The 27,893-nt window shown below is 46.2% G+C and overlaps 1 protein-coding gene and 1 long non-coding RNA gene across 2 annotated transcripts in view; both read right to left on the bottom strand.

The window, feature by feature from the left end:
* Positions 1-12,141: 12,141 nt before the first annotated feature.
* LOC138980206 (uncharacterized) overlaps positions 12,142-27,893 on the bottom strand; it is a 272,961-nt gene continuing 257,209 nt past the window's right edge. The window contains exon 6 of the long non-coding RNA XR_011460265.1: positions 12,142-13,828. This is a non-coding gene — a long non-coding RNA (uncharacterized lncRNA). The remainder of the gene's footprint in view (positions 13,829-27,893) is intronic.
* LOC138980205 (uncharacterized) lies at positions 15,032-19,597 on the bottom strand. Its single transcript, XM_070353045.1, has one exon. The coding sequence runs from the start codon at positions 17,858-17,860 to the stop codon at positions 16,685-16,687; it is 1,176 nt and encodes a 391-aa protein (XP_070209146.1). The 5' UTR covers positions 17,861-19,597; the 3' UTR covers positions 15,032-16,684.

The following is a 27,893-nucleotide window of genomic DNA, read 5'->3' as shown; positions in this document are numbered from 1 at the left end:
GGATGAATCTTTGCTTAGTTGAAATCAGTATTTTAGATATTAATATGAAGTTTAAAGACCATTAAGACCATTAAAACCTTATTTTGAAACACGTTTTATTAGAATTTGTCACCGTTATGATGATTTTGTTGGTTTGAAACGCGCACTCTGTTATGTAGCTCATGTATCAGGAACCGGAAGTAAGCATTATTGTTGATGGCGGCATTTTGAATGAATTGTTTACAAATTACTTTCTGTGGATTTATGGATACTTAAACAGTGTTTTTTCGATGTTTGGATTCTGGGATGTTTGCTACAGATCTTATGTGTGTTGTATGAATAGAAAATGGTGAATAAGTGTGGCATAGTAGGGTGTAACGGGAACTACAACAAGAACAACACGTGCCGTGTGTTCAAACTTCCAACTGATGCAGCCGAGAGACAGACTTGGATTAATGTACTGCCTCCACGTAAAGATTTTGTGATCGACCCTGACAAGTTCTTCGTTTGTGAGAGGCACTGGAGCGAAGGCTACGAAGTTCATACGTTTCCTGGAGGTCGCACACGACCTAAGCATCCGCCGAGTGTCTTCCCTCAAATCCCAAAATCGTGCATGCCAACGCCGAAAGCTCAACCAAGATCCACGGATGTTACAAACGTTGAAGCAAGGCAACTGGAACATTTGAGGAAAGTGGATGGAATTGAAACCTTCGCAAGTTTCAATCCTGAGAAAACTCTGAGAAAAACATACAAAGACGTGATCATTACAAGATCCGAAAAACAGTTTGTGTGTGTCTTCATGAAAGAGGATTTTAGTGAAGCAAATCTTTCTGTTATTGTTGAAAACAGACAGACTCTGACTTGCCCTGTAACTCTCAAAGCGTTCAAAAACGGAATCAGAGTGCCTCTTGGAAATTTTCTCCATCCTAACAATGGGTTCAATTCCTACCAGGTAATAGGTAACAGGTGTGTGTGTGTGTGTCTGATGGTACGTGTGAGTATACATGTGTGTTACTGTGTTTGGTTCAGTGTGTGTGTGTGTGTGTGTGTGTACAATGTATGTGCCGTTTGAGTGTGTCATTTCATATGGGTTAATCACTTAATGATTGTATGTGCGCACACGTGAATGTGTGTGTGTGTGTGTGTGTGTGTGTGTTCCTAAGTCTAAGCATCTTGTCTTACCTTATAATTACAGATGTTCTATGATGCTGTCCGGCGGGCTTTGAACTCTGATCTTACATGCGACCCTATACTTGAGAAAGTTGTGACAGATCTGAGAGCACATTCTAATACATGTGAGTGCTGTAGAGACAATCAGAAAGGACAGAAGCTAGCCTTTCTCACTCATCAGCTTGAACTTTTGTGGAAGAAAGAGTACACAATTAAAGACTACTGCTTCGCAATAGAATCTTTCCCAAACTGTAAGTATGAGCATTTGAGGGAAATATTGGTTGAACTCCCAAGCAAAAGGAAACTCCAAGAAATCGTTTCATCAGTGAACATTTCTCATGTGTTGGAAAAAACATTCAAAGAAGTGAAGGTGGATCAACAGAAGAATGTGTTTCTGTTGGTCGATGAAATCAAGATCAGACCAACAGTTTCTTTCTCTGGGGGAGCGTTGATTGGGATGGCCAAAAACAATGAAGAATGCAGAGCTACCTCCATGCTTTGTGTGATGATGAGGGCACTACATGGGGGGGCCAAGCGTTATGGTTTCGGTTACACCAGTCCACAGACTCACTGCTGGCTTCCAATTTGCAGTTGTGAGAGAAGCAGCTCTCTGTGTCGAAAAAGCAGGTGGGATTGTCCTGGGTTCCATAACTGACAACCACAAGATTAACCAGCTATACTGCAAACAATTCCCTGGATTCAGCGAGTCAACAGGGAAAGGTGAGCATCTACTGGATAGTCAGCGGGACTGGTTTCTCTTGTTTGATACCGTCCATCTTCTAAAGTGCATCCGAAACAACTGGATTACAGAGAAAACAAAGACCCTAAAGCTCAGTCATCTGAGAGCGGAATTTGATCAAGTGATTGAAGTTTACAATGCTGAGAAAGGGAGTATTCTGAAAACCACCACACTCACTCAAGCCGCTGTTCGTCCATCTAAGCTTCAGCTTCAGAACGTGCAGCATGTGCTCAAGGTGTTCAGTGAGAAGGTTGTAGCTGCCCTCAGACTCAAGAAATTTGACGCCACAGCTGATTTCATCCAGACTGTCCTGAACTGGTAGAATACTGTCAACGTTGGCAGGAAGGGGCAGGACATCAGATTCAACGATCCATCCAGAGCTGTCCAAGTCAAAGGATCTTGTTCACTTGACTTCTATTTGGATCTGTTCAAAAAAGCTGACGCAGGGCAGGGACCATTGCGTGTACAGTGTTTTACACACGACACAAAGAGGGCATTGATCCAAACCATGGCGGGACTGAAGGGAGTATGTGTTCACCTCCTGGAACAAAAACAGTTCCAGTATGTGCTTCTGCGTGAGCTCCAGAGTGACAGGCTCGAGGGTGAGTTTGGGGTCTATAGGCAGTCAACCGGAGCTAACGCCTTCTTGACAAGTGCGGATGTGTTCAATGCAAGCAAAAAAAGACTGACAAAACATTCAGCTACTTATCTTGAAAGCCTTGAACTGAAACCTGTGCCCCATGAACACACTTGTCTGGATATTCATGTCAACATTGAGGATGCAACTTCAATGGAGCTGTGCATTTCAAACATTGAGTTGACTGACTTCGAAGAAAGCAGCGCCGCATATGTTGCAGGTTGGCTGGAGAAGAAGTGTTCAAAGGAGTTGAGGTTTGAGAATGAGGATGAGCTTGTCAGCAGTGAAGCCATAGACTTCATTGAGACTGTGTCAAGAGGCTCGTTGGCTATTCCACATGCGTCCACCTTTGAGCTTGTGCGACTTGGGCTCAAATTCATGAAGGAGGCTCGACAACGTGCATGCTGTCGGAACAGACTGCTGAAGATCCTCAAGACACTGGCAGGATTTTGTGACATTGACATCACCTGCACAAAGGTATACACTCACCTGTCTAATGTGCTGCTACATGGACTACACATCCCTGAAGAAGGCCCGGATGATGTAGCTCACTGGAAGGTAGACCTTCTTCCTTGACCCTCCCACAACCGGGTTGAACCCCCCACCGCTACTAACAACTGCTATTTATTTAAGTTGTGAATGACTAGAGACTTTCTTCTGTCTCTCTCCTTGTTTGTGTACTGCATTTCTGTCTACTGCCCCCTCTCACACACACTATCTCACAGTCACACACATACTCTGTCTTTCTCTCTCACTCACACACACACACACACACTTTCTGTCTATCTGTCTCTTTCTGTCTGGCTGGCTGTGTGTTTGTCTCTCACTCTTCCGTCTCTTGTCCTCTCTCGCTCTCTCATTCCCTCTTCTCTGTTGTTTTGTTAAAAATATATTTTAACAATTTAATGCAATGAAATTTGCTTGGTGCGGCATTTGGATAAACAGAATCACAACTAGATTTCTAGGCCATGTTTGACTGCTTTCCATTTTATTACTGGGCGTCTCCGTTTGACAATGCTGCAGGTGTGACATTGAAAATCAAATTTTAAATTTGAACTTTAAAATACAATCTTAAAATTTTAGTTTTAGATCCTTTTTACTCATTTAATCTGATTTATGTAAATGAGAATAGTATTTTTTTGAATGTATGTTGATCATTCAGTTCTTTTAACTGATAAACATGCAAGAAAGTGATAATTCACTTCAGTCAAGTTTTAATAGAGGTTTTAATGCACATCCGGCAGGTTTTTTTTCTAATGGGAGGGAAAAAAGCCCCAAAATGACTGTTTGTATAAGCAAAATGTCCCCCTATAAGTACAAAATCAGAAAACTGCTTGTTTATGTTAACCATGATAGTATTGTTAACGTTACTGTTATCAGTATGATGGCCTTTGCTAGCACAGGCTGGAAATCTGTGGTGCATCTCCTTGATAGAGAGCTCCTTGGGGTCGGCCCAAAAAGTTAGGGTCGGTCGGGAAACCGTAACCAAAGCATTTTTTTTTTTTGGCCTAATCACGTTTGCCTCACACCCGTGTGTGTGTATGGGGAGGGATGCGTGTGTGGATGTGTGTCTGTGTGCGTGTTTGTGTACCTGTTTGTGTACCTGTGTGTGTGTGTGTGTGTATTTGCCAGTGTGTGTGTGCTAGTATGTGTGCCTGTGTGTGTGTGTTTATGTGTGTGTGTGTGTGTCTGAGTGTATTTGCCAGTGTGTGTGCTAGTATGTGTGCCTCTGTGTGTGTGTGTGTATTTGCCAGTGTGTGTTCTAGCATGTGTGCCTCTGTGTGTGTGCCAGTGTGTGTGCCCCTGTGTGTGTGTGTGTGTGTGTGTGTGTGTGTGTGTGTATGTATTTGCCAGTGTGTGTTTTGGTATGTGTGCCTCTGTGTGTGTGTGTGTGTGTGTGTGTGTGTGTGTGTGTGTGTGTGAGTGAGTGAATGTGTGTGTATTTGCCAGTGTGTGTGCTAGTATGTGTGCCTCTGTGTGTGTGTGTGTGTGTGTGTCACTGAGTGTGTGTATTTGCCAGTGTGTGTGTGTGTGTGTGTGTGTGTGTGTGCCTAATAGCAAGATGCAAGTGTGTGTAGAATTATTAACACACACAACCCCTCACTCGGCCTCCCTTGCACCAACCCCCCTCCCCCCACTCTACCCCCCATCAGTCAAGGTTTTTCCAGACAAGCAGTACAGCCTACCTTTTCAATTCCGTAAGAGATCCACGGCCACAGCCCCCTCCAGACAGTGTGAAACTGAATTCAGGTACAACTTAAATAATCGGCATACCCTGTCGTGAAAAAAAGCCCTCTTTAACCGTCAATTTTTGTATCGCTGTGCAAGTAGACATGTGTTTTGGAGACCGACTGCGTGATGCATGTATCATTGCGCACCAACATTACCACTAATAATCAACGCACACGACGTTTCAGTCTCACACTTGTGTAGGCAAAGGCGATCGAGGGAGATTGCAGCTGTGCCTTCGCCGAGACACGACAGTGTTTTCAGGAAGGAAGCGTGCTTGTTTTGTGTGTTGAGTCATTCGTGTCTGTGTCAAGTGAGTAAGTTCCAGGGCTGATTCTGTGTCAGTTTCACGGACTGATTACAATCATTACAAGCAGGAATAGTGATCTATTTGTTTTGCAACAGCTAAATCCTTTCGGTTCTCTCAGAAGCCACTTTCAGCAAGACTTATTAAAACATGAATTCTCGTCTTCAATTCACTATAGCAGCAATATGCCTGATGTTCAGGTTCAATGCCCTGACAATCAGAAGTAGACCGAGACACAAACAAACGACGTCGGGTGTGTGAGTGAAAATTAAGTGAAGTGGTACCGGCCTGAGAGAAATTCAAGTTTTATGCCCTCACGGCAAAGCCATTAGGGGTATGTTCCCGGGTTTTAACCCGATTTTAGATGAGATACACAAGTGTATGCGTGTTTAGGTGGTATCAGCCATCTGCACTTATGGCAGAATGACCGAGGTTTTTTTACGTGCGACTGTGGTGACACGGGGGTGGGAGATGGATACCGTCTCTGGGTCTGCACATAAGGTTGACCTGTGTCCGTCCCGGCCCAGATTCGAACCAGCGACCTTTCGATCACAAGTCCAGTGCTCTACCACCTGAGCGACCCGGGCCCCCCTGGTACCGGCCTCTAGTAATGCAGGTGTGGGAGAGGGGGAGGGGTGGTAATAGGAAGGGGAAGGTTGATAAGCCAGTTTCCTTTATTATCTCTACTAAATTTAACTCAAGTTTTTGCGTAAATTGTTTGTTCGAGGGCATCCAAAGGACATTCAATGTGGAGCTTAGATATATATCTCTTCTAGTGCATACACATTGAAAAAACCTCAAAGTGATTCTGGCAAACGTAAGGGAAAAGTAAAAAGAGAGAGGGAAAATATAGCTTAAAAGGCCCAGTCTGCCTCAAATGGTTTACAGAACGATTTAAATCTTCTCACGAAAAAAGCAGTTATAACCTTATGGAACACACTTTCAATTGCATTTAACATTATTAAATGACACAGTTCGTTTTCATGGCTATTTAGCTTGTGTAAACCACACACCAGATTTCGTGGTTTATTTTACCCCTGAGCCATCGTGAACCCGTGTCACACACTTGCCTTTTATTCACAATTTCGTCGTCAGTTTGTGATTTTAATGTGACTCGCTGTATCTGCAATAGCACGTCCAGAAGTCTATCATACTAGAAGTATGTTTCTACTATTACCAGCAGTCGACACGCGTTGATACATGTGCCCTTTGACCTTTCCTTGGAGATATCCCGTACTAAAAATAGAATACGGGATTTATTAAACGCATGTATGTCGGTGTGACTGTAAGGGGGAGATTAAACATAAACAAGATTTCCCTGTCGATTTAGAAAAAAAAATGTGTTCATTGCAATGCTTGTTATTCTGTCAGGTGCCAAGAGAAAAGTTCCACATATCTCTTACTAAATCGTGTTGCACATAGCGTCCGCATTCAAAGCGTTTAAAGCCCAAGTATGTCTCAAATGATTTACAAAACGATTTAAATCTTCAAATGAAAAAAAAACCAGTTCTAACCTTCTGGAACACACTTGCAATAGCATTTAATAGCATTAAATTACCGTCGCGATATATAACCTTCGTGGTTGAAAACGACGTTAAACACCAAATAAAGAATAAAGCATTAGATGAAACAGTTCGTTTGAATTGCTATTTAGCTTGCGTAAACCACACACCAGATTTTGTGGTTTATCTAACCCCTGAGCCATCGTGAACCCGTGTGATCAACTTTCCTTTTTTCACAATTTAGTCGTCAGTTTGTGATTTCAATGCGACTGGCTGTATCTGCAATAGCACGTTAGAGGGCAGTCACACACGCGATTCAATCGTGAAATTTACCCTGTCACACAGGCGACTGAGTCGTGAAAAATAGCTACGACAAGTCTGCGACTCGGTCTCATGCGATTCCCTCGTAGCTTTGTGCTTTAGAACTTGTTCTATTCCTGCGACCCAGTCGTCAGTCAATCGCAGGGGCAGAGCCAATCAGAACACGTCGTTGCGCCCTTCACGCTGTGACGTAAAATAATGGCGGACAGTGGCGGACTGCGTCGCTTCGTCGATTCAAAACTTTTTGGAAGAACAGTTTCTTACTCAGATATAAAGGAGACGTGTTAATTGCAACTGTCTGGGAACTGTATTTCTCGCAAAGGCGTAATGCTGAAAGGTATTTTTCAGAAAGGTAGAGCGATGTTCGAACATTGGCGTCTGCTCTCGCAATACGCGTTTGTCGTGTTCACTGTGACACGTCACTTCCGCCCCGCTCGCGTGGAGTTATCGTTCGTCAATCGTTAGTCAATCGTTCGTCTATCGTTCATCGTGTGACGGGTCAATGGCCTACGATGTGATGTGCGATCGGCTCAAGATTGAATCGCGCGATTTAATCTCAACGATTGAATCGTGTGTGTGACTGAAGCTTTACTGTATACCTCTGATTCTAAAACGCAACAAACGGCTGCGAGTCACACTAACTTGGCGGCGGCGGCTCTCTTCAAAGAAAGCGAGCGCTTTGCAGAAAAATCGTCTGCTTTGAGACACGACCTTTCGTGACCCTGCTTCCAGCCTATCTTTTTTAAACTTTCAAAACTTCGAATTGTACTGATCTTGTCTTGATGAAAAAAGAAATCTTTTATGATTTAAGAATGTTTGTGTTACAAGCTGACAGTTTATTATTTAGATTTTAAAACTTAGTTCTACCGCCAAAACGAGGCGCCTGGTTTGCCGATCAGACGGTCCACGAAAATAAATCCTTTGAAAAACGAGCGCTCTTTACGTAGGGCACCTAGGATGTTCTCAAGTGGTGAATGTTTAAACGAAAGGGTGTTTGTTCTGTGTGTAAAAGCCTGACAGTATCTGTGATGGTTTACGGGAGGCTTACTGTGCCTTTAACCTCCTTTGTTGCTCTGACCTGATCATTAGCGCGTTGTCTCATTTGGTGATGAATTTGTTTTTTTCTATTTCTGTTTTAGGATTAAAGTGAACGCCTTGTGATCTACGCAACCAGTCCAGACATATTCTATCGTTTATAAACGGGTGTACGTCGTTGACATATTGATGACTACTGCGCAGCGTTTTTGAATCTAACATTAAAGTCATTCGACGTTTTGAAGAACCAGTGATATTCCTTACGAGAGTGAATTTTTTTTAAAGAAAAAAAAAGAAGCAAGAACAAGACACACCCATGCATGTAACATATTCAAACGGAGTTGTGTAAAACAGAAGGAGAAAAGAATCATTTCAAAATAAAGCAGATAAACTCATAAACGCACCGGAAATTATGGCAGATTTGTATCTTTGGATAGCTGCTTTCATTTCTTGGTTTTTTTTCCAAATGGAAAGCGGCGTATGGCTGCCTGAATGGTGGGGTAAAAACGGTCATACACGTAAAAGATCGTGGGAGTTTCAGCCCACGAACGCAGAAGAAGAAGAAGTTCCTAATGGCATTTAAAACAAAAAATAATAACGGTAACTCCTATTTATCTCTCTTTTGGGATAAGCCGATGATGTTTGCAAAAGGACTGTTAGATTTGTGTAAGCAGTCTTGGCAGGCCAGTGTGATCATCGCATTTCCTGGACACACAAATGTAACGCCAACAAACTCAAACAACTCTCAAATATCACAAGAAAACGACAGAAGAGAGGAAGAAGCAGACCTTGAAGAAGAACCACAGCAAGGTCCCCCGCCTCAGCGACCAACATCGCCAGAAGCGGGAAGTGACGAGGGTGCCAGCCAATCTTCGCAACGTGCAGACCTTACAAGCGCTGTAGCACGCAGCGAGCAGGGAAATGTTGCAGGTAATCATTGGCTAAAAACTCTTGTTATTTTAATACAACCTAGATAATTCAAGTTACAATGAGTTTCCAAGTACTGATACAGAGACACAGACAGACAGAAACAGTCACAAAAAACCACAGCTAGATATACAGACAGAGACAGACATACAGACAGACAGACAGACAGTCGCGCAAGTATGCCCATCACCGACGTGATTTTGAAATCACCTGGTAGGTGAGACAAAAACATTGTAAATCGGACCATTTTAGCCTGCGTTTCAACTGGGTGAACTGTCCAGGGTCTTGTCACAATAATTGATATCTCAGCGTGAGACGAACTCCCCCTGATGTTGCTTTCTTCGAGATGTAACCATAATTTTACAAGATTTGAAATGCTCGCGGATTGTCTTGCTGACAACATTGTTCCAAATTGGTAACAAGATTCGTTCATGGCCGCTTGTTTTGCAGCAGAGGCACAACCCAATACTCCAGGGTTTGATCAACAGATGCGAAGACATGGAGGTGGCGGCAGACCCTGCGACAGAGCACGGGTACCGGGCATATACAGGCAGTTTCTTGGTGGATCTGATTGTAATTGTGCTCCCTGCGTCGACTGCCTTGGCTTTCGCTTTCGTAGACAAGGTAAATATTATGCCTTCATCTAAAGGGAAAGAAGACATTTGGGTTGCTCACAAGTCCCCGTTTTCAAAAGCTCCTTGCATATTGTTTCTGAACTAATTGTCTTGAGTTAGGTACCGCTGTATGCACCAAACAAAAACATAAACGAATGCCTTATAATTGATATAGCCCAGTCAGTATTGCACTGTGAAAAACCAAACGATCGCTTATCAATAAATGTCTGGGTGTTCACTTGAAGGTCTATTTTGTCGAGTTTCTGGTGACGTGTCTTCCAATGCTCGTTTTAAACGTTTACAGAGTGACGTTTCTCATGTTGTGATTAAACACATACTATCTCAAAGATCATTTTGAAATACATTCCGGGCGAATGTACCCGGAAGTCCAAGATATATTCCCTAGTTTGGACACACTTGCAATGGCATACACGACAACGGTTAGTAACCCGTCGAACGCTGAAGAAGAAGAAGAAGCAGAAGAAGAAGAAGAAGAGGTTCGGTAACTATGCATATGAATTAAGATGATTAGTGTGAAGAAGGGGAAGAAAGGAACGGGATTAAGATGAAGAAGGCTTTTGCCTTCTGGCAAATGACTTACGGTCCTGGCAGAAGTGTCTCGATTTAGTTCATCGTCATACATAATTCAGTGATGGTTGGTACGCATTCGTCTAACAGACGAAATCCGCTGGATTAATGAAATCCAATCTGTATAATCTAGTACGCTTAAATGAGAGTCAGTTTCACTCCTTTTAGAAGAAAACGTAGAACCCAAGACAGCAAACAGGGATAATGTTTCTCCTTTAGCTTTTGAAGATTTGAATCCTTTATAGTGTGGCAGATTTGATTAAAACCGGGGGCTGCCAGGGGATTGTGCGGGATGTTTCTTATTACTCGTGATGTTGTTTGACCTCGCGTTGTGTTTTGTTTTGAGTGTAAGAATATTTCCCGTTTCCCTCTCTTATCCCCGATGCAGTAGACTCTAGTTTTCAGCTATCACACGGCCAACGGCCTCTCTCTTGCAACGAATGTAGCCCACACCGTGGTTGTACAGTTTAAAACATCATTTTTATTCTACAAGTGCATGAAATCAAAACATCGTCACTTTCACGCAGACTCGTCACTTCACAACTATTTCTGTCGTGTCTCAGTACTGTCGCTGACTGTCATTTAAACAAGGGGGGTGATTATCAGGTTCCCGATTGACAAGGAACTTATTCAGACTTAAAGTCTTTATAACAGAACTCCCGATTAACAAGGAGCTATTTAGTGCATGAGATACTATCACTATCAGATTCCCGATTGACAAGGAATTTATACAAACGTTATAACAAAACTCCCGATTGACAAGGAGCTATTTAGTGCATGAGATACTATCAGATTCCCGATTGGCAAGGAATTTATACAAGCGTTATAACAGAACTCCCGATTGACAAGGAGCTATTTAGTGTAGACTGCAAGGTTCCTAGTTCACAAAGAATGATTAAACAACAGATCTAAACAATTAAATCCTTACGGTTAGTAATGAAGGCCGGCTTCCGTTTAACAAAGAAGTCGGCTAAGGTTTCTTTTTCCCGGTTAACAAAGAATTTGATTAAGTAAGACTTCCGATTAACAAAAAGTCTGGTTACAATTACTGACTCCCGATTAACAAAGAGTTTGAAGTTAAGATTAGGTGACTCCCGATTAACAAAGAGTGCCGCGCACTTGAAATCCAAAACATTATATAGACCTCAAATCTTTGGACTATTTCGCATAATCATGCGCTACAGTGAACTCTGACCCTGAATCACTTACTTCCGGCAAATAATCCGGTTCTTCTTCAATTTATACTACTCTATTTTCCGCTAACCGTCGTTAAACAAGCATGTCCGTAAGCGACTATTATCCTAAAGAAACTTATCATTTTATCAAACAACTCCCGCACATCGATACTAACAGATTAGCAGCTGGTCGTCTGCTACAAAGTCACGTCTGCTTGAAGCGTCAGTGCTAAGCTGTTCTAAAAGCTAGCATCGTGCGTCGTAAATTACGTCACATAAAAGATGGCGTCAAGTGCATGCGTACCAATGAAGTCACTCAAACACGCGCACGCACACTGAATATTATTACGTGGGCTGTAAGGCTATTCCCTCACAATCCCCACCACTCAAATTCAATGTCATTTTGTTAACAACAATTACTTGAATAAAATTGCAAGAGATCATCTCGAACACATTCTAAATATTTCTTACTATTGCCCTCGAAATGTCCTCGGGCAAACTTATCATTATCCTTGCGATAATTATTGTCTCTTTGGTTGAACTGACTTCAACCACAAGCTATCTAACCTAGCCAGCGCTAAAGCTAAATGCATTATTGTCCGTGCTGGCCGGTTAAGAGTATCGAAACTCGTAAATGTCATAACTTCTCAGTTCGCCGAATACATGGCGACGTCGACGACCCACAGAAGGTTAGAGGTGTGTGATGACGGCGGCATTGATGACCCACAGAAGGTTAGAGGTGAGTGATGATGGCTGCATTGCTGACCCACAGAAGGTTAGAGGTGAGTGATGATGGCTGCATTGCTGACCCACAGAAGGTTAGAGGTGAGTGATGATAGCGGCATTGCTGACCCACAGACGGTTAGAGGTGAGTGATGATGGCGTCGTTGCTGACCCACAGAAGGTTAGAGGTGAGTGATGATGGCGGCATTGCTGACCCACAGAAGGTTAGAGGTGAGTGATGATAGCGGCATTGCTGACCCACAGAAGGTTAGAGGTGAGTGATGATGGCGGCATTGCTGACCCACAGAAGGTTACGGACTTGCTGTGACACCGGTTTTGCAGGGGAGGGTGTCGCATTACCCATCCACCGGGAGCCAATGACGTTATGCGACTAATGTTCTTTGTAGTTAGACAGCGGGGTGGTTAGCAGGCATCTTCTTCTTCTTTCAACCAGTTGGCAGGGTATCAGGTTAGCAGGTTATTATGAAATCCATCCCCTTGCCCCTTAATCCCTAGGCCTTCTCTACTCCTCTGTATTGTTTAAGGTCATCCTTATGCACCCACACAGAGGGACACCCCTCTTTATACTGCAAGAGCACGGAACTGTAACCCTTCACCGCCATAACCTGGTAGGGACCCGTCCACCCGGTGCCTAACTTCTGATTGGCCTTGGGGGGGTACCACCTCCACACCAGGGACCCTACTTCATAGTTCCTTCTTTTACAGTTCCTGTCATAGGACTTTTTCTGCCTACTGGCGCTACTCTTCACGTTCTCTCGAACGAACTCAAAAGCCCGCTCCAACCCTTCCCGTAACCACTCCACATATTGGCTAGGGCAATCCCTCTTCGTTTCCCCCGGGGCCGGACCCACGACCATCCCGATAGGAAGAGTGACCTCACGCCCAAACATTAGCAGGTTAGGGGAACACTTAGTGGACTGCTGCTGGGAAGCTCTATAGGCCATAAGAACGAAAGGTATGTGATCGTCCCAGTCACTCCGTTGCTCATTAACCAAGATGGCTAACAGCTGTTGTAACGTCTGGTTAAACCTTTCTACGAGTCCGTCGCTTTGCGGTCGGTAAGGCGTAGTCCTTGTCTTGTCAATGTCCAGTAAGTCACACATGCATCCAAACAGCACACTCTCAAATTCCCTCCCTTGGTCTGTATGGATGGAATTAGGAATGCCAAACCGGCTTATGAACTCTGTGACCAGCTTATCGGCCACTGTCTGGGCCGTATGATTCTCTAGGGGGTAGGCCTCCACCCACTTAGTAAAGTAGTCTGTCACTACCATGATATACTCGTTACCGTGATTGCTCATCGGCAAAGGGCCTACAATATCAATGGCTATTTTGTCCATAGGGGATCCCACGTTTACGTGTTGTAATGGTTCTTTCCCCCTCCCAGGACCAGGTTTCTTTCTCGCGCAAGGGATGCATTCCGCACACCATCTCGCAACATCACTATTCATCCCTGGCCAATAGGCCACTTGTTTGACTCTAGACAACGTTTTGTCACGTCCAAAATGACTAGACGATCTAACGTCATGTGTCATTTTCATAATGCGGTAACGCACTGCTGAAGGTGCTACTAGCACCGTGCGAGGTTCACCAGTACCCACGGCCGCAATCCGTCGGTAAAGTATTCCCTCTATCACCCTCAAGTTATCCCACAAGTTCAACAACGACTTGACCGCCTGACTATACTGAGATGCTTCGTTCCCGCGTGGCCTTTCAACTCCGCTATTGATCAACTCGATGACCACCCGCGTCACCGGGTCCTCTGTTTGCCACTGTCTTATCTCCTCCGTTGTCCAACTATCGGACCAATCGCTTCGTAGCCCCTCTAAACATTCCAAATGATCTGACTCACTTCTCTCGGCTGCCCCGTCCGCCGCAGCGGAGTAGGCGCCCTCCCCGGACTCAATCTCTCTCACGAGATCATGTGTGCCGGGTACCTCACTATGGGTTCGGGACCCCTCAGGCGACCCGATAGTACCCGTAGCTACCCCCGTTCCTGCTTCCCCTTCCGAGTGAACAGAAACGTCACCCTGCGGACACGAACCTTCTCCTAGACTCTTCTCTAGAGATTCCCCTGTGCCCACAAAGTACCCAGGTGGAAGGCAAAACTCGCTAGGTGCCAAAACAAACTCATCCTCGTCCCACGAAGCAGATTTACTCTGAGAGCTTCCCTGACCATCCCGCTTTTCCTTTCCTTCCCCTGTTTTATGTTGAGAGCGAGTAACCATTTGGTGTTTAACGGGAGGCGATTCCTCACGTCCTTTTTCTGCGACGGATACCCCAGTTACGTCCCTTGCTTCATGCTGGGCAGATTTACTCTGAGTAACCTGATTTCCGTCTATGCCTGTTCTTTGAACAACCTCGGCAGGGGTTACGGTGTTTGACCCGCCTTCTCCCTCTTTTGCATCTTGTTTCACTACGTGCACATGCGTGCTCTCGCCTACGCACTCTGAACAGTTGTCTCTTTTGCATGCACGATAAGGCTTGCGTGACATTGCGTCTGAATTGCCATGTAGTGTGCCTTTGCGATATTCCATGTCAAAATCATATGAGTCTAGCGTAGCTATCCATCTGGCGACCATACCCTCTGGGTTCTTGAAATTCCTAAGCCACCGTAATGAACTGTGGTCGGTTCGTACGAGGAATTTCCTCCCTGCCAAGTAATGGCGAAAGTGTTTCACGAACGTGACCACTGCGTATAGCTCGCGATACGTGACGCAGTACCTACGCCTACTGGGACATAGAGTTTTGCTAGCATAAGCAATCACCTTCTCTTCCCCATCCTGTACCTGGCTAAGCACTGCTCCCACTGACCATCCCGATGCGTCGGTGTCTAACACGAACGTTCCTTCTCTACGAGGATAAGCCAACACTGGGGCCATGATCAATGCTTCCTTAAGCTGCTCGAATGCCCTCTGGCAGTCGTCACCCCATACAAAGATAGCTCGCTTCTTGGTCAAACTCGTGAGAGGCACTGCCTTGTCGGCAAAGTCTCTAATGAACTTCCTGTAATACGAGGCTAGCCCCAAGAAACTTCTAACCTCCGTCACCGTAGTGGGAGTAGGCCAATCTCTGACTGCCTCTATCTTTGCTTCGTCACACTTTATCCCTTCTTCAGAGATCACATGCCCGAGAAAGGACACTTCCTTTTGATACAACTGACACTTAGCAGCCTTCAACCTCAAGTTCGCCCCCTGGAACCTCTGAAATACCCTCCTCAGATTTTCTAGGTGGTCTTCCTCGCTCTTTCCCATAACCACTATGTCATCCACGTATACCAACACCCTGTCGAAACCCACTCCTTGGAGCGTCAACTCCATGAGTCTCTGAAAGGTCGAACAACTGTTGCACAAGCCAAAAGGCAACACCTTGAACTGGTAATGACCCACATGCGTACTGAAAGCTGTCTTTTCCTTGTCACTATCCTTCATTTCAACTTGGAAATAGCCCTGTGCCATGTCTAAGGTAGAAAACCATTTGCTACCCGCCAAGAGATCGAGTGACTCGTCTATTCTAGGCAGAGGATAAGCGTCCTTCTTTGTCAACGCATTGAGCTTTCTGAAATCAACACAGAAACGTACGCTACCGTCTTTCTTCTTCACTAGAACCACGGGGGCAGCCCAAGGGCTTTCACTTGGCTCTATCACATCCGCTTCACACATTTTCCTCACCTCTTCCTCGATCACCTCTCTCTGCGCTATGGGGGGTCTACGAGGGGGGATTTTGACTGGTCTGTTTCCTTCCACATTGATTTCGTGCTTGGTCCTTCCGGACCGTCCTAACTGCCCTGTGGTCTCGTAAAAGACTTCTCGAAACTCACTCACTAAACCCAGTAACTTTTCTTTGGTTGGGGCGCTCACTCCCCTGTCTACCTTTCCCATCATGTCTGTCAATGGCGCTGATAGCCCCACACCATCTTTCTCTCCCCGACTATCGTGACTCTCTTTCTGAATTCTCCTGTTTTCCACCTGCTCTACTGCTTGAATAGAGGCTACCATCATTCCCCCTTCTAGATGCATCTCATGTTCAGAAAAGTTCGAAATCGGAACGTAAATTCCCTCGCTCCCGACAGATACCATCGCCCTAGGCACCTCCATACCCGGGTGCTTGTTAGCCTGACGTAGGGGTTCTATGAGTCCCTCCCGTTTTCCTGTCCAATCTCCCGTTACCATGGCCCTGACCAACCTTTCGCTATTGGGGGGTATGTTCACTGATTCCGTGACCTTAACCCTAGCGCACGTCTGACTCGCTTCACTGATCATCTGCACCGCCCGGCCGTGAATATGCAAGGTACCCTTACCAAAATCAAGAGAGGTAGCATTCTTTTTCAGAAAATCCATCCCCAGTATGCCCTGAGCACCTTTGATCTCTCCCACTATCATCTGGGTCCTGAACTTTTGCCCATCGATGCTCATAGAGAATCGGCCTTTTCCCTGAACTCCCAAAGGATCGCCGTTTGCCATGCTCAAACGATTGCTAACTGGGTTAAGCTTGGGTCTCCTATCTCCCATTGCTTCGAAAACTTCCGCCGAGAGAATAGTCATGCCTGCCCCTGTATCGACCAACATCTCTATCTTTTGCATGCCCACTTCGACCGGTATTAGCCAACAGGCGCCTGCAGCTATGCTTACTCTCACGGGTGGTTGTTCCTCCCTATCTTGATTGGCCTTTACATTTCCACGGTGGGCTGTGTTCTTGGCCTCGAACGCAACCCCATCTAGTTTAACGGCGCTGACTGAGCGTTCCCCCTTGGCTGTACCCATCCCCCTTGTCTTTCCTTCTTTCTAGGACACTGACGAGCGAAATGTTGGGGATCACCGCAAACAAAACAGCTACCTGTCTCGGGCTTCCGTGCCCTGCCTCTCGACAACTCCTCTATTTTCTTTTCTAACATGTCCACTTTTCTACTCATGTCTTCTTCGTTTGCGTTTTCCTCTTTCTTTCCATCCCCTCCTCCTACGTATCGGATCGCTGACCCAGCGTCCTCGGGCTTTTTCAACGTCTTTTCGGGAAACCCGTTATTCTTGAAAGCTACGTATTCCCCGGCTAGCGACACTGCTTCGTCTAGGGTACTGGGGTGTCCGAACTGCACCCTCTCTCTGAGAGCCTCTTCCGACAATCCACCAATAAACTGTTCTATCAGTATGAGTTCCCTTGCCCCAGTTTCCATGTCCCTATAAGCCCTGGTAGCCAAGCGACAGAGTGCAAACCCATACTCCTCAACTGTTTCCTGCTTTCTACGTCTTCTGTTGCGAAACTCGCACCTGTACGACATCACTCTCTCTTTAGGACTGAACCTCTTTTCCAGCGCGCTGGTCAACGCAACGAAATCTCTCTTTTCTTCCTGTTGCAAATACCCCAACACCTGCTGAGCAGCCCCTCTAAGACTCAACGACAATTGAATCCCCTTTTCTTCTTCTGTCCACTCATTCCAAGTCGACACCCCATCAAAATGTTCTAGGTAGTCATTCAAATCAAGTGAGGTACCATCGTACTTATCGGCCTGAATCGATTTCCTGCTGGTATGTTGGTAGGGTTTTTCCCTCTCTATGAATAGACCTGGGCAACGTGTTCCCTCATCTACCCTATGATTGGCTGACCCTTGACCCCGACCTGCATAAGCATGCGCATGACCGTTCTCGGCCTGTTCGCGCTCAACATCGTACCCCGAGTCAAAAGACATGTACGTTTCGCCTTTCTGTTCATTCTCTGGATATTGTGATGGATACCTATATCTTCGTGGTGTTTCTGACCACCTAGTCTGACCTCCCCGAAGGTAACTGTCTTCCATTTCTATTTCTCTTTCTTCTCTCCTTGCCATCGAACCCTTAGCCGTAAGAAAACTTGGTGAGAGAGCGCTCACGACTTGCCCTAGTCTTGACAAAATACCCATCTTTCTTTTGTTCAAAACAATTCAATCTTTGCGAAACCTTCGCCGAACTTCCACTAACATGAACTATATCAACTTCATAAATGGGAATGTAACAGAACTTATTTCATAATAAGCCAACACATTTCAAATCCTGTCTGAACCTACGTCATACAAAATAGCAACAATCCCACTTCAAATCATCGTACACACGTATAGCAACAATGTAGCAAATACAATGAAAAAATGTTTCTTTCTTACCTTGTTTTTCGACGTCCTTCGAAAACAAACACAGTTGGAGGCGTTTCCTCTCTTTTCTTTCTCTTTTTTTATTTTTTATTTTTTTATTTTTTTCACTTTCTCAACCACGGTCTGGGCTATCTGGGCTACCGTTAAATTTACTTCTACTAGATCTACTAACTTTGTTAAAATCCTGGTGCACGGTCACCATTTAATGTGGCAGATTTGATTAAAACCGGGGGCTGCCAGGGGATTGTGCAGGATGTTTCTTATTACTCGTGATGTTGTTTGACCTCGCGTTGTGTTTTGTTTTGAGTGTAAGAATATTTCCCGTTTCCCTCTCTTATCCCCGATGCAGTAGACTCTAGTTTTCAGCTATCATACGGCCAACGGCCTCTCTCTTGCAACGAATGTAGCCCACACCGTGGTTGTACAGTTTAAAACATCATTTTTATTCTACAAGTGCATGAAATCAAAACATCGTCACTTTCACGCAGACTCGTCACTTCACAACTATTTCTGTCGTGTCTCAGTACTGTCGCTGACTGTCATTTAAACAAGGGGGGTGATTATCAGGTTCCCGATTGACAAGGAACTTATTCAGACTTAAAGTCTTTATAACAGAACTCCCGATTAACAAGGAGCTATTTAGTGCATGAGATACTATCACTATCAGATTCCCGATTGACAAGGAATTTATACAAACGTTATAACAAAACTCCCGATTGACAAGGAGCTATTTAGTGCATGAGATACTATCAGATTCCCGATTGGCAAGGAATTTATACAAGCGTTATAACAGAACTCCCGATTGACAAGGAGCTATTTAGTGTAGACTGCAAGGTTCCTAGTTCACAAAGAATGATTAAACAACAGATCTAAGCAATTAAATCCTTACGGTTAGTAATGAAGGCCGGCTTCCGTTTAACAAAGAAGTCGGCTAAGGTTTACTTTTCCCGGTTAACAAAGAATTTGATTAAGTAAGACTTCCGATTAACAAAAAGTCTGGTTACAATTACTGACTCCCGATTAACAAAGAGTTTGAAGTTAAGATTAGGTGACTCCCGATTAACAAAGAGTGCCGCGCACTTGAAATCCAAAACATTATATAGACCTCAAATCTTTGGACTATTTCGCATAATCATGCGCTACAGTGAACTCTGACCCTGAATCACTTACTTCCGGCAAATAATCCGGCTTCTTCTTCAATTTATACTACTCTATTTTCCGCTAATCGTCGTTAAACAAGCATGTCCGTAAGCGACTATTATCCTAAAGAAACTTATCATTTTATCAAACAACTCCCGCACATCGATACTAACAGATTAGCAGCTGGTCGTCTGCTACAAAGTCACGTCTGCTTGAAGCGTCAGTGCTAAGCTGTTCTAAAAGCTAGCATCGTGCGTCGTAAATTACGTCACATAAAAGATGGCGTCAAGTGCATGCGTACCAATGAAGTCACTCAAACACGCGCACGCACACTGAACATTATTACGTGGGCTGTAAGGCTATTCCCTCACAATAGTATTCCCGATGTTTGGTGCGTATAGATCTTGTGGTGATTTCAGGGCGTTTTTCTTTGCGGGTAATATCATTTTGAATAACATTGTGTCTAGAAATATAATACTCAGTCTTTAGTTTAAAGCATTAAGCATGCTATGTTTAATGCAAGAGCCAGATATGACGGCCAGCACAGATGTACTGGATGTAATTGGTGCCCTTCTGTATCTGATGCAGGCATTGAACTGTGTGAGTCTGGGCAATGCAGCCATCCGGAAAGTTCCACACAAGCCACGGTAGGTGTTCTTAGCCGACATGTTCCAGTCTCGTGGTGTGTGTGTGTGTGTGTGTGTGTGTGTGTGTGTGTGTGTGTGTGTGTGTGTGTGTGTGTGTGTGTGTGTGTGTTTGTGCGTCTGTGTGTGTGTGTGTGTGTGTGTGTGTGTGTGTGCCGGTGTGCCCGCTGTCATCTTTGAAATTCGCACACACTTATGTACGAAAACTTAAAGGCATATGTACGCGCTCCCGTGTTTACAAAGTGTAGTTTGCCCATAATCGATGTCAAATGCACCATAAGACCATGTAATGACGATATGTCGCCATGCGCGGACCATATACATGCATTACAGCTTGTTTTAGAGTCTCAAAAACTTTGGATGTAAACAAAGACGCGGAGTTATTTCCCTTGCGTCAACGCTACCTCTGTTGGCAAATCTATAAATAGGACGATCCAGATCAAAATGAAAATTAACATATCTCAACATTGAAGGGGTCCTAGACCACAATATTTTGCAGGGAACTTAATTTAGCATGTCTCCAGCTGTTGGTAAAGCAATTAGCGTGTATAGTCATCGAGTACATATGGCTTTAAAGTAAAATGGTTAGGTCTTCCAAATAACCTGTGTTTGTACTTTTTGCCATTGGACATGATGTTCATATGTTTATTAGATCCTTGTGTAATAAATCAATCAATATGAGGCTTATATCGCGCGTATTCCGTGGGTACAGTTCTAAGCGCAGGGATTTATTTTTTAATTTTAATTTTATGCAATTTATATCGCGCACATATTCAAGGCGCAGGGATTTATTTATGCCGTGTGAGATGGAATTTTTTTTATTTTACACAATACATCACGCATTCACATCGGCCAGCAGATCGCAGCCATTTCGGCGCATATCCTACTTTTCACGGCCTATTATTCCAAGTCACACGGGTATTTTGGTGGACACCTTTATCTATGCCTATACAATTTTATTTTATTTTAAAAACCCTTTTGTAAATCGTGGTGTAAGGGTGGTGTAAGGGTGAAGGTCATTGAATGTTCGTAAACACACTTATGTTACCCGGAATTTACGGGGTAGGGGTTGAAAATTGCCTGCAAATTATTTGTGGGCGAGGGATTACTGCTTTTTATTACATTTAGTCAAGTTATGACTAAATGTTTTAACATAGAGGGGGAAATCGAGACGAGGGTCGTGGTGTATGTGTGTGTGTGTGTGTGTGTGTGTGTGTGCGTGCGTGCGTGCGTGTAGAGCGATTCAGACCAAACTACTGGACCGATCTTTATGAAATTTGACATCAAAGTTCCTGGGTATGATATACCCATACATTTTTTTCATTTTTTTGATAAATGTCTTTGATGACGTCATATCCGGCTTTTCGTGAAAGTTGAGGCGGCACTGTCACGCCCTCATTTTTTAACCAAATTGGTTGAAATTTTGGTCAAGTAATGTTCGACGAAGCCCGGACTTCGGTATTGCATTTCAGCTTGGTTAGCTTAAAATTTAATCAATGACTTTGGTCATTAAAAATCTGAAAATTGTAAAAAAAAAAAAACATTTTTATAAAATAAAACTATCCAAATTTACGTTCATCTTATTCTCCATCATTTGCTGATTCCAAAAACATATAAATATGTTATATTTGGATTAAAAACAAGCTCTGAAAATTAAATATATAAAAAAATTATTATCAAAATTAAATTTTCCAAATCAATTTAAAAACACTTTCATCTTATTCCTTGTCGGTTCCTGATTCCAAAAACATATAGATATGATATGTTTGGATTGAAAACACGCTCAGAAAGTTAAAACGAAGAGAGGTACAGAAAAGCGTGCCATCCTTCTCAGCGCAACTACTACCCCGCTCTTCTTGTCAATTTCACTGCCTTTGCCATGAGCGGTGGACTGACGATGCTACGAGTATACGGTCTTGCTGCGTTGCATTGCGTTCAGTTTCACTCTGTGAGTTCGACAGCTACTTGACTAAATGTTGTATTTTCGCCTTACGCGACTTGTTACATTTAGTCAAGTTTTGACTAAATGTTTTAACGTAGAGGGGGGAATCGAGACGAGGGTCGTGGTGTGTGTGTGTGTGTGTGTGTGTGTGTGTGTGTGTGTGTGTGTGTGTGTGTGTGTGTAGAGCGATTCAGACTAAACTACTGGACCGATCTTTATACAATTTGACATGAGATTAAATAACATATTCTTACTACAACTCACATAAATAGCATTAACTTCAGTTTGATGCGTTAGACATTGAAGCACTGACCCTGGTAACAGGGGGAGATAACTCCCAAAACAAAACAAACCCTTGACAACGGGTCCCGGGAGTTACCTCCCCCCACCGGCTGCCCGCGCATGCGCTGGACATACTGCCGGTATAGTTATTCCCTTCTTCAACACGCTAGCGAATAGACGTGTTTGCACTCTGGCTGTTTTCTTCAGCCGCTGGCCTGCCACGGTAGGCCGTTGACCCTTTGAAGTCTGAACGCTTCTTGCCTCTACTACGGTGAGATCTTTCTTGTTTATCTTGTTTTGCCTTGCCGCCATTTGCAAAGTGTATTTTGTTGGGGAACTTGACTCTAACTTGTCGGAGTTTCTTGTTCTTCTCAACTTGGCTTATAACGGTCAGGGCACTGTTAGCCGGTGCCGGCCGCCATTTGCATTTTGTAATTGTTGTTGGAATTTTGCACTTCGTCAACTTGGCGCTTTCAGGTAGGAGCACCGTTGTTTAGGTGCCTGCCTTCTTTTGCTTGATTATTTTTGGGTTGTGAAACTTTTTGCTCCGATTTCTGGGGTCTTTTGTTGTCTCAACCTACTGTAGGCAGAGCGCTGTGTTTCAAGCGCATGCCGCCATTTGCATTTTTGTTTTGTCTGCCGGTTGCGGAACTTTTGACTCCGATTTCTGGAGTTTTTTGTTACTTCAACCTAGTGTAGGCAGTGCCCGGTGTTACGGGTGCATGCCGCCATTTGCATTTTAGAATTTTGTATTATTTTTGCGAAATTTTCTCGTTGTGACTTGTCATTTCGATGGCGGACAAGGAGAAGAGCTCTGCCAAGCAGGTACCGGTGGGGTCGCCGCTGGGCAGTTCTGGGTCTGCGTCTTCGTCTAAAAGTAAATCTAAGAAGTCGCGTTCGAAAGATAAAGTTTCGCCGGCGAAACGACCTCTGGTCAATGTGTTTGATCCGGTGAGCAAGGAGTCGTTGCGTGTTTCGATTGATCCTCCTGCTAGCATGCCTGTGTTGTCGCCGCAGGAGAAAGAGACTCAGGCGGTCTCCCGCGATGAATTGTTTGCTCTTTTTTCTACTTTCAAGGATCAAATGAGGGAGATGCTGGCTACTGACAGGGGTGTGTCTTACTCCACCATTCCAGCTTTGCCTCCAGGGGTTGGCAACGCTGCCTCTTTGTCGAGGATTCTTCCTTCTGCTACGATTACGTCGGCGGACGTTGCTGATCCTCAGCTTTCGGCTTCGGCCGATCAGGTACGTGTTAGTGGAAGTTCGGGGTGTTCGGCGCAAATGCGTGCTGCTCATCTCGACGGTTATTCCACCCTTGACGCTGGGGCCGGTACGTCCGGTCCCTCGTACTCGGGTTCAACTGCTTCGGCAAAGGGATTTCCGGCCACAGGATCTCTTCCGAGAGATCGTGGCACTTTCATTTCGTTACCATCGACTTCCGGTTCACAGCCTACGGGGGTTCCGGTCGTTGGTGGTAACGGCAATCCGTTTCCTGCCTTCACTTCCGCTCAGGCGGCTGTGGATGGCGGGGGACAGGATGGGTCGGCTTCCGGGCAAAGCACAGGTGTGTTTCCGGTCGCCTTTCCTTCCGGATTGCCAGCTACCAGTGGTAGCAGCTCGGCTATACCGGTTCCCCTTGGTGTGGTTACACAGGGTTCCGGTACGGCGAGTTCATCAGTTCCGTTTAGGGACAATGATGGTTCCGGTCATGATCGGTCTTCATCGGACATCTTTGTTGATGATGGGAATGTTGACGAAGATTGTGACGACTCTTCTGAGGTGGAACACAACTTTCGGGTTGAGAGGAGTTTCTTACGCGCGCTGAGTGCTGCCGCTGAGGTTACCTCTAGATATTTTGCGGAAGGGGTGTCAACTTCGTCTTCACGGCTAGCAGCACCTCCTTCCGCGTTTGGCGATTTCCGGGGTGACAGTGAGTCTGGTGTCCGCTTCCGGTTTCGGGAGTCTCCCTCTGTAGCCTATCAGATGGCTAGGGTGCTGGGTGCCGGTCCTGATAGCATCGTTCCTCTTTTATCTGCTCATGGGGATGCGCCGGAGTCTGTTCAACATTGGCTGGCTTCGCCGAATGATTGCTCTCGCATGCCGTCGGATATGCACCGTAGACCTAGGCTGTACGGGAAGCCTGTTCATTTGATCGATTCTTTCGCGCTTCCGAGTTCCCCGCTTCAGGTCACTCCGGAGCTGGCGAACTTACGGAAGGATGGGTACAAGAAGGAGAGGCCTTCAGTCTGTACCGAAGCCGGTGTGATCGCGATTGAGGAAGCTGGGAGAGTTTCTCTGGAATTGGCTTCCGTGTCTGACACACTTATTAGAGCGGTGTCCAGATCCATCGCTGTGTCGCTGGAGCCCTTTAAGTTCCGGGACGACGCGGTGGAAGAAGATGTTGTAACTTTGTTAGCAGCTCTTGCTAAGGTCGTAGCTGAGCAGACCGCAACTTCGGCCAGGTTGTACACGCAGGCCGTGATGTGGCGTCGCGAAGCTCTGTTGAAGGACTCGAGACTGTCGGATAAAGCCACTGTTGAGGCTTTGAAAGTTGCTCCTTTTGCGGGACAGAGCTTACTGGGTCCTGAGTCTCTTGAGGCTCTCAGGCGAGAGTCTCAAGATGCGAAGGACTTGCATTTCGTTAAGCTGTCTGAGCTTGCCCTAAAGCAGGGTCAGAAGAAAGGTGGTTCGGCGCCGCCTTCATCTTCTCGCGGCTCTGGACAGAAGACGAGGTCGCATAGGGGTGGCAGCCGTTCTCGCCCCTACAATAAGAGACCTTCCTTCGGGAAGAAGGGGTCAGGTGGCAAGCCTAACCCCCAATGAAGGCTCCCCGATCCAGCCACTCCCCTAGCCCCTACCCCTTTGGTAGCGGGCGGCCTCTCAAGGGCCGTTCCAGCTTGGTTGGCTCTTACGAGCAACTCTTGGGTTACGGGAGTGGTTCGATCGGGGTTCCGGTTGCTCTGGTTGGAGGACAAGGCCCCTCTAACCAGGACAACACCCAGGTTCAAGTTCCCCGCCGATCCAGAGGCTTGTGCCGTTATTCAGGCGGAAGTTCTACTGCTCTTGCAGAAGCAAGCGGTAGAAGAGGTCATCGATCGTCGGTCCCCTGGCTTTTACGGGAGACTGTTTGTCGTCCCGAAAGCGTCAGGGGGCTGGCGACCGGTGTTGGATCTGTCTCCCTTGAACGGCTTTCTCCGGAAAGTTCCGTTCAAGATGGAGACTCCAGCGTCTGTCAGGGAGGCCCTTCGTCCGTCGGACTGGGTCACTTCCATCGATCTGACAGACGCGTACTTCCACATTCTGATGCACAGGTCAGATCGAAAGTGGCTGCGGTTCCTGTGGGGCGACAGGGTGTTCCAGTTCAGGGCGCTGCCGTTCGGGCTTTCTTTAGCACCCTGGATTTTCACCATGATAGTGCGCCAGCTTTGCGCGTTAGTGCGCCAGAAAGGGATTCGTCTCAGAGTTTATCTGGACGACTGGTTGATTCTGAGTCAACAAGAGTCCCTGTGCGGGCAGCACACCCAGATAGTCTTGCAGACTGCGAGAGACTTAGGTTTCTTCGTGAACCAAGGGAAGTCCGACTTGGTTCCCTCTCAGGAGTTCACTTATCTGGGCATGGTGTTCGACACCCTAGCTTGGACTGTGCGTCCCGCCCAGCGGAGGATAGACAAGCTGCAGGATCTGGTCAGGTCTCTGTCAAGCCTCCGCCACGCGCCTGTCAGGGTGTTGGCGTCACTCCAGGGCCAGATGGAGTCGATGTCTACCCTGATTCCTCTGGGCAGAGTTCACAAACGCCCGTTTCAGGCGTTTCTGAACTCTGCCTGGGATCCAGCCTCGCAAGGTTGGAATCTGTCTCTTCCCCTTCAGGGATGGTTCCTGGAGTCAACAAGGCAGTGGTTGGATTCGGCCTGGCTGGCTCAGGGCTTTCCGATTTCCTTGCCCCCCCCCCGGAGTTGCATCTTTTTACCGATGCGTCCCTTCAGGGTTGGGGAGCTCATCTGGAGGGGAACACGGCTTCCGGTCTTTGGGACCAGGATCAGAAATCGTTGCATATCAACATTCTGGAGTTGGAAGCAGTGCGCCTCGGGCTTCGGGAGTTTGTCGCCTCGTTGCGGGGCAAGCATGTGTTGATCCACACGAACAACACAACTGTGGCCGCGTACCTGAACAAGCAGGGGGGTACGCGCTCGCTGGTTCTGTCCAACAGGGCTTGCGAGATTCTCGCTTGGGCGTTCCTTCAGGGAATTGTGATTTCAGCGAAGTACCTTCCGGGGTGCCTGAACATCTTGGCAGATTCACTCAGTCGCACTTCGCAGATCCTGCACTCGGAGTGGACTATCGCACACCAAGCACTGCGGCGTCTGTGGACGCAGGTGGACAAACCCCTCGTGGATCTGTTTGCCACCCGGTTCTCTCGGCGTCTCCCAGTCTTCGTGTCTCCAGTGCCCGACCCGGAGGCTTGGGAGGTCAACGCCATGGAAATAGACTGGAAGGATCTGGTAGCTTATGCCTTCCCTCCCATTCCGTTGCTGAGCAAGGTTCTGAGAAAGGCTGACTTGGAGAAGCCAAGGCTGGTTCTCATAGCGCCGTCGTGGCCGAGCCAGGCGTGGTTTCCGGACCTTCTTCGTCTAGCCGACGGTCCACCCATTCCTCTCGATCTTCGAGAAGGGGAGCTTCTGCAACCGAGGTCGGGGATCCCTCACAGGGACCCTCATCTCCTGGCTCTACACGCTTGGGTTCTGTCAGGAGAGCGTTGAAGCGCGCTGGGGCGTCAGACCTCACTCTGACATTGGTGCAGAAGGCGCATAGAAGATCTACTTCTGCTGTTTATTCGTCCCATTGGGCTGCTTGGGCCCAGTGGTGTCGTCTTAACGGCGTTAACCCGTTGTCTCCACGTACTATGCAGGTTGCAAATCATTTGGCTTGGCTGTCCTCCCAAGGTCGGACGGCGTCTACCCTTAGGGTACGTCGTTCTGCCATTTCCACTACCCTCAAGCAGTTGGGACGCTCTATTGCCCTGGACGGGGTGATCGCAAGTGTCATTAAAGGTTCCGCTCTTAGCTCTGCTTCACGCAGAACGTCTGTCCCAGCCTGGGATCTCTTACTGGTACTGGAATTTTTGCGCTCCTCGGTTTTCGAACCTTTGAAAGAGGCTAGTCTGTCTAACCTTACTAAGAAGACTCTCCTACTTATTTTGCTTGCGTCAGCGCGTCGGGGAAGCGAGGTTCACGCTCTTTCTGGACTTAATCAGGATATTTCCTTCGAAAAAGATGGCTCGGTTATCTTGCGTTTTTCGCCTGTGTTTTTAGCAAAGAATCAAAAACCTAACCAGCCGTCTCCTGTTGTGAACATACAGTCGCTGCGTTCTATTTTACCGCGCGGTGACCCTGACCTCTTGAACTGCCCGGTCCGGGCTCTGCGGGCTTACCTGTCTCGCACGGCTCCGTTAAGAGCTTCATCTCAGAAATTGCTTTTCATCTCGTTAAACGTAGCCAGGGATAAGGATATCGTTAAGACGACTTTGGCGAGATGGTCTGCCGGGCTTATAAGGCAAGCATATGAGTGGTGGCAGACACATGGGGGGGGGACGCTCCGTTCTCCCATTACGGTCGCCTCGTACGCATGAGGCGAGAGCCTGGGCCGCCTCTCTAGCGGTCTTGCGCTCAGGCAGGATGACTGAAGTGCTCAGAGCAGCATACTGGAAGTCTGAAGACGTTTTCATAAACTTTTATCTACGTGATATTGCCAGCACTAGGCAAGATGGCTCGAGCTGTTTGCCTGCCATGGTGGCAGCTGGCCA

Source organism: Littorina saxatilis, linkage group LG11, assembly GCF_037325665.1.
Source record: "Littorina saxatilis isolate snail1 linkage group LG11, US_GU_Lsax_2.0, whole genome shotgun sequence".
NCBI lineage: Eukaryota > Metazoa > Mollusca > Gastropoda > Littorinimorpha > Littorinidae > Littorina > Littorina saxatilis.
This window is presented reverse-complemented; position numbering and strand designations above follow the sequence as displayed.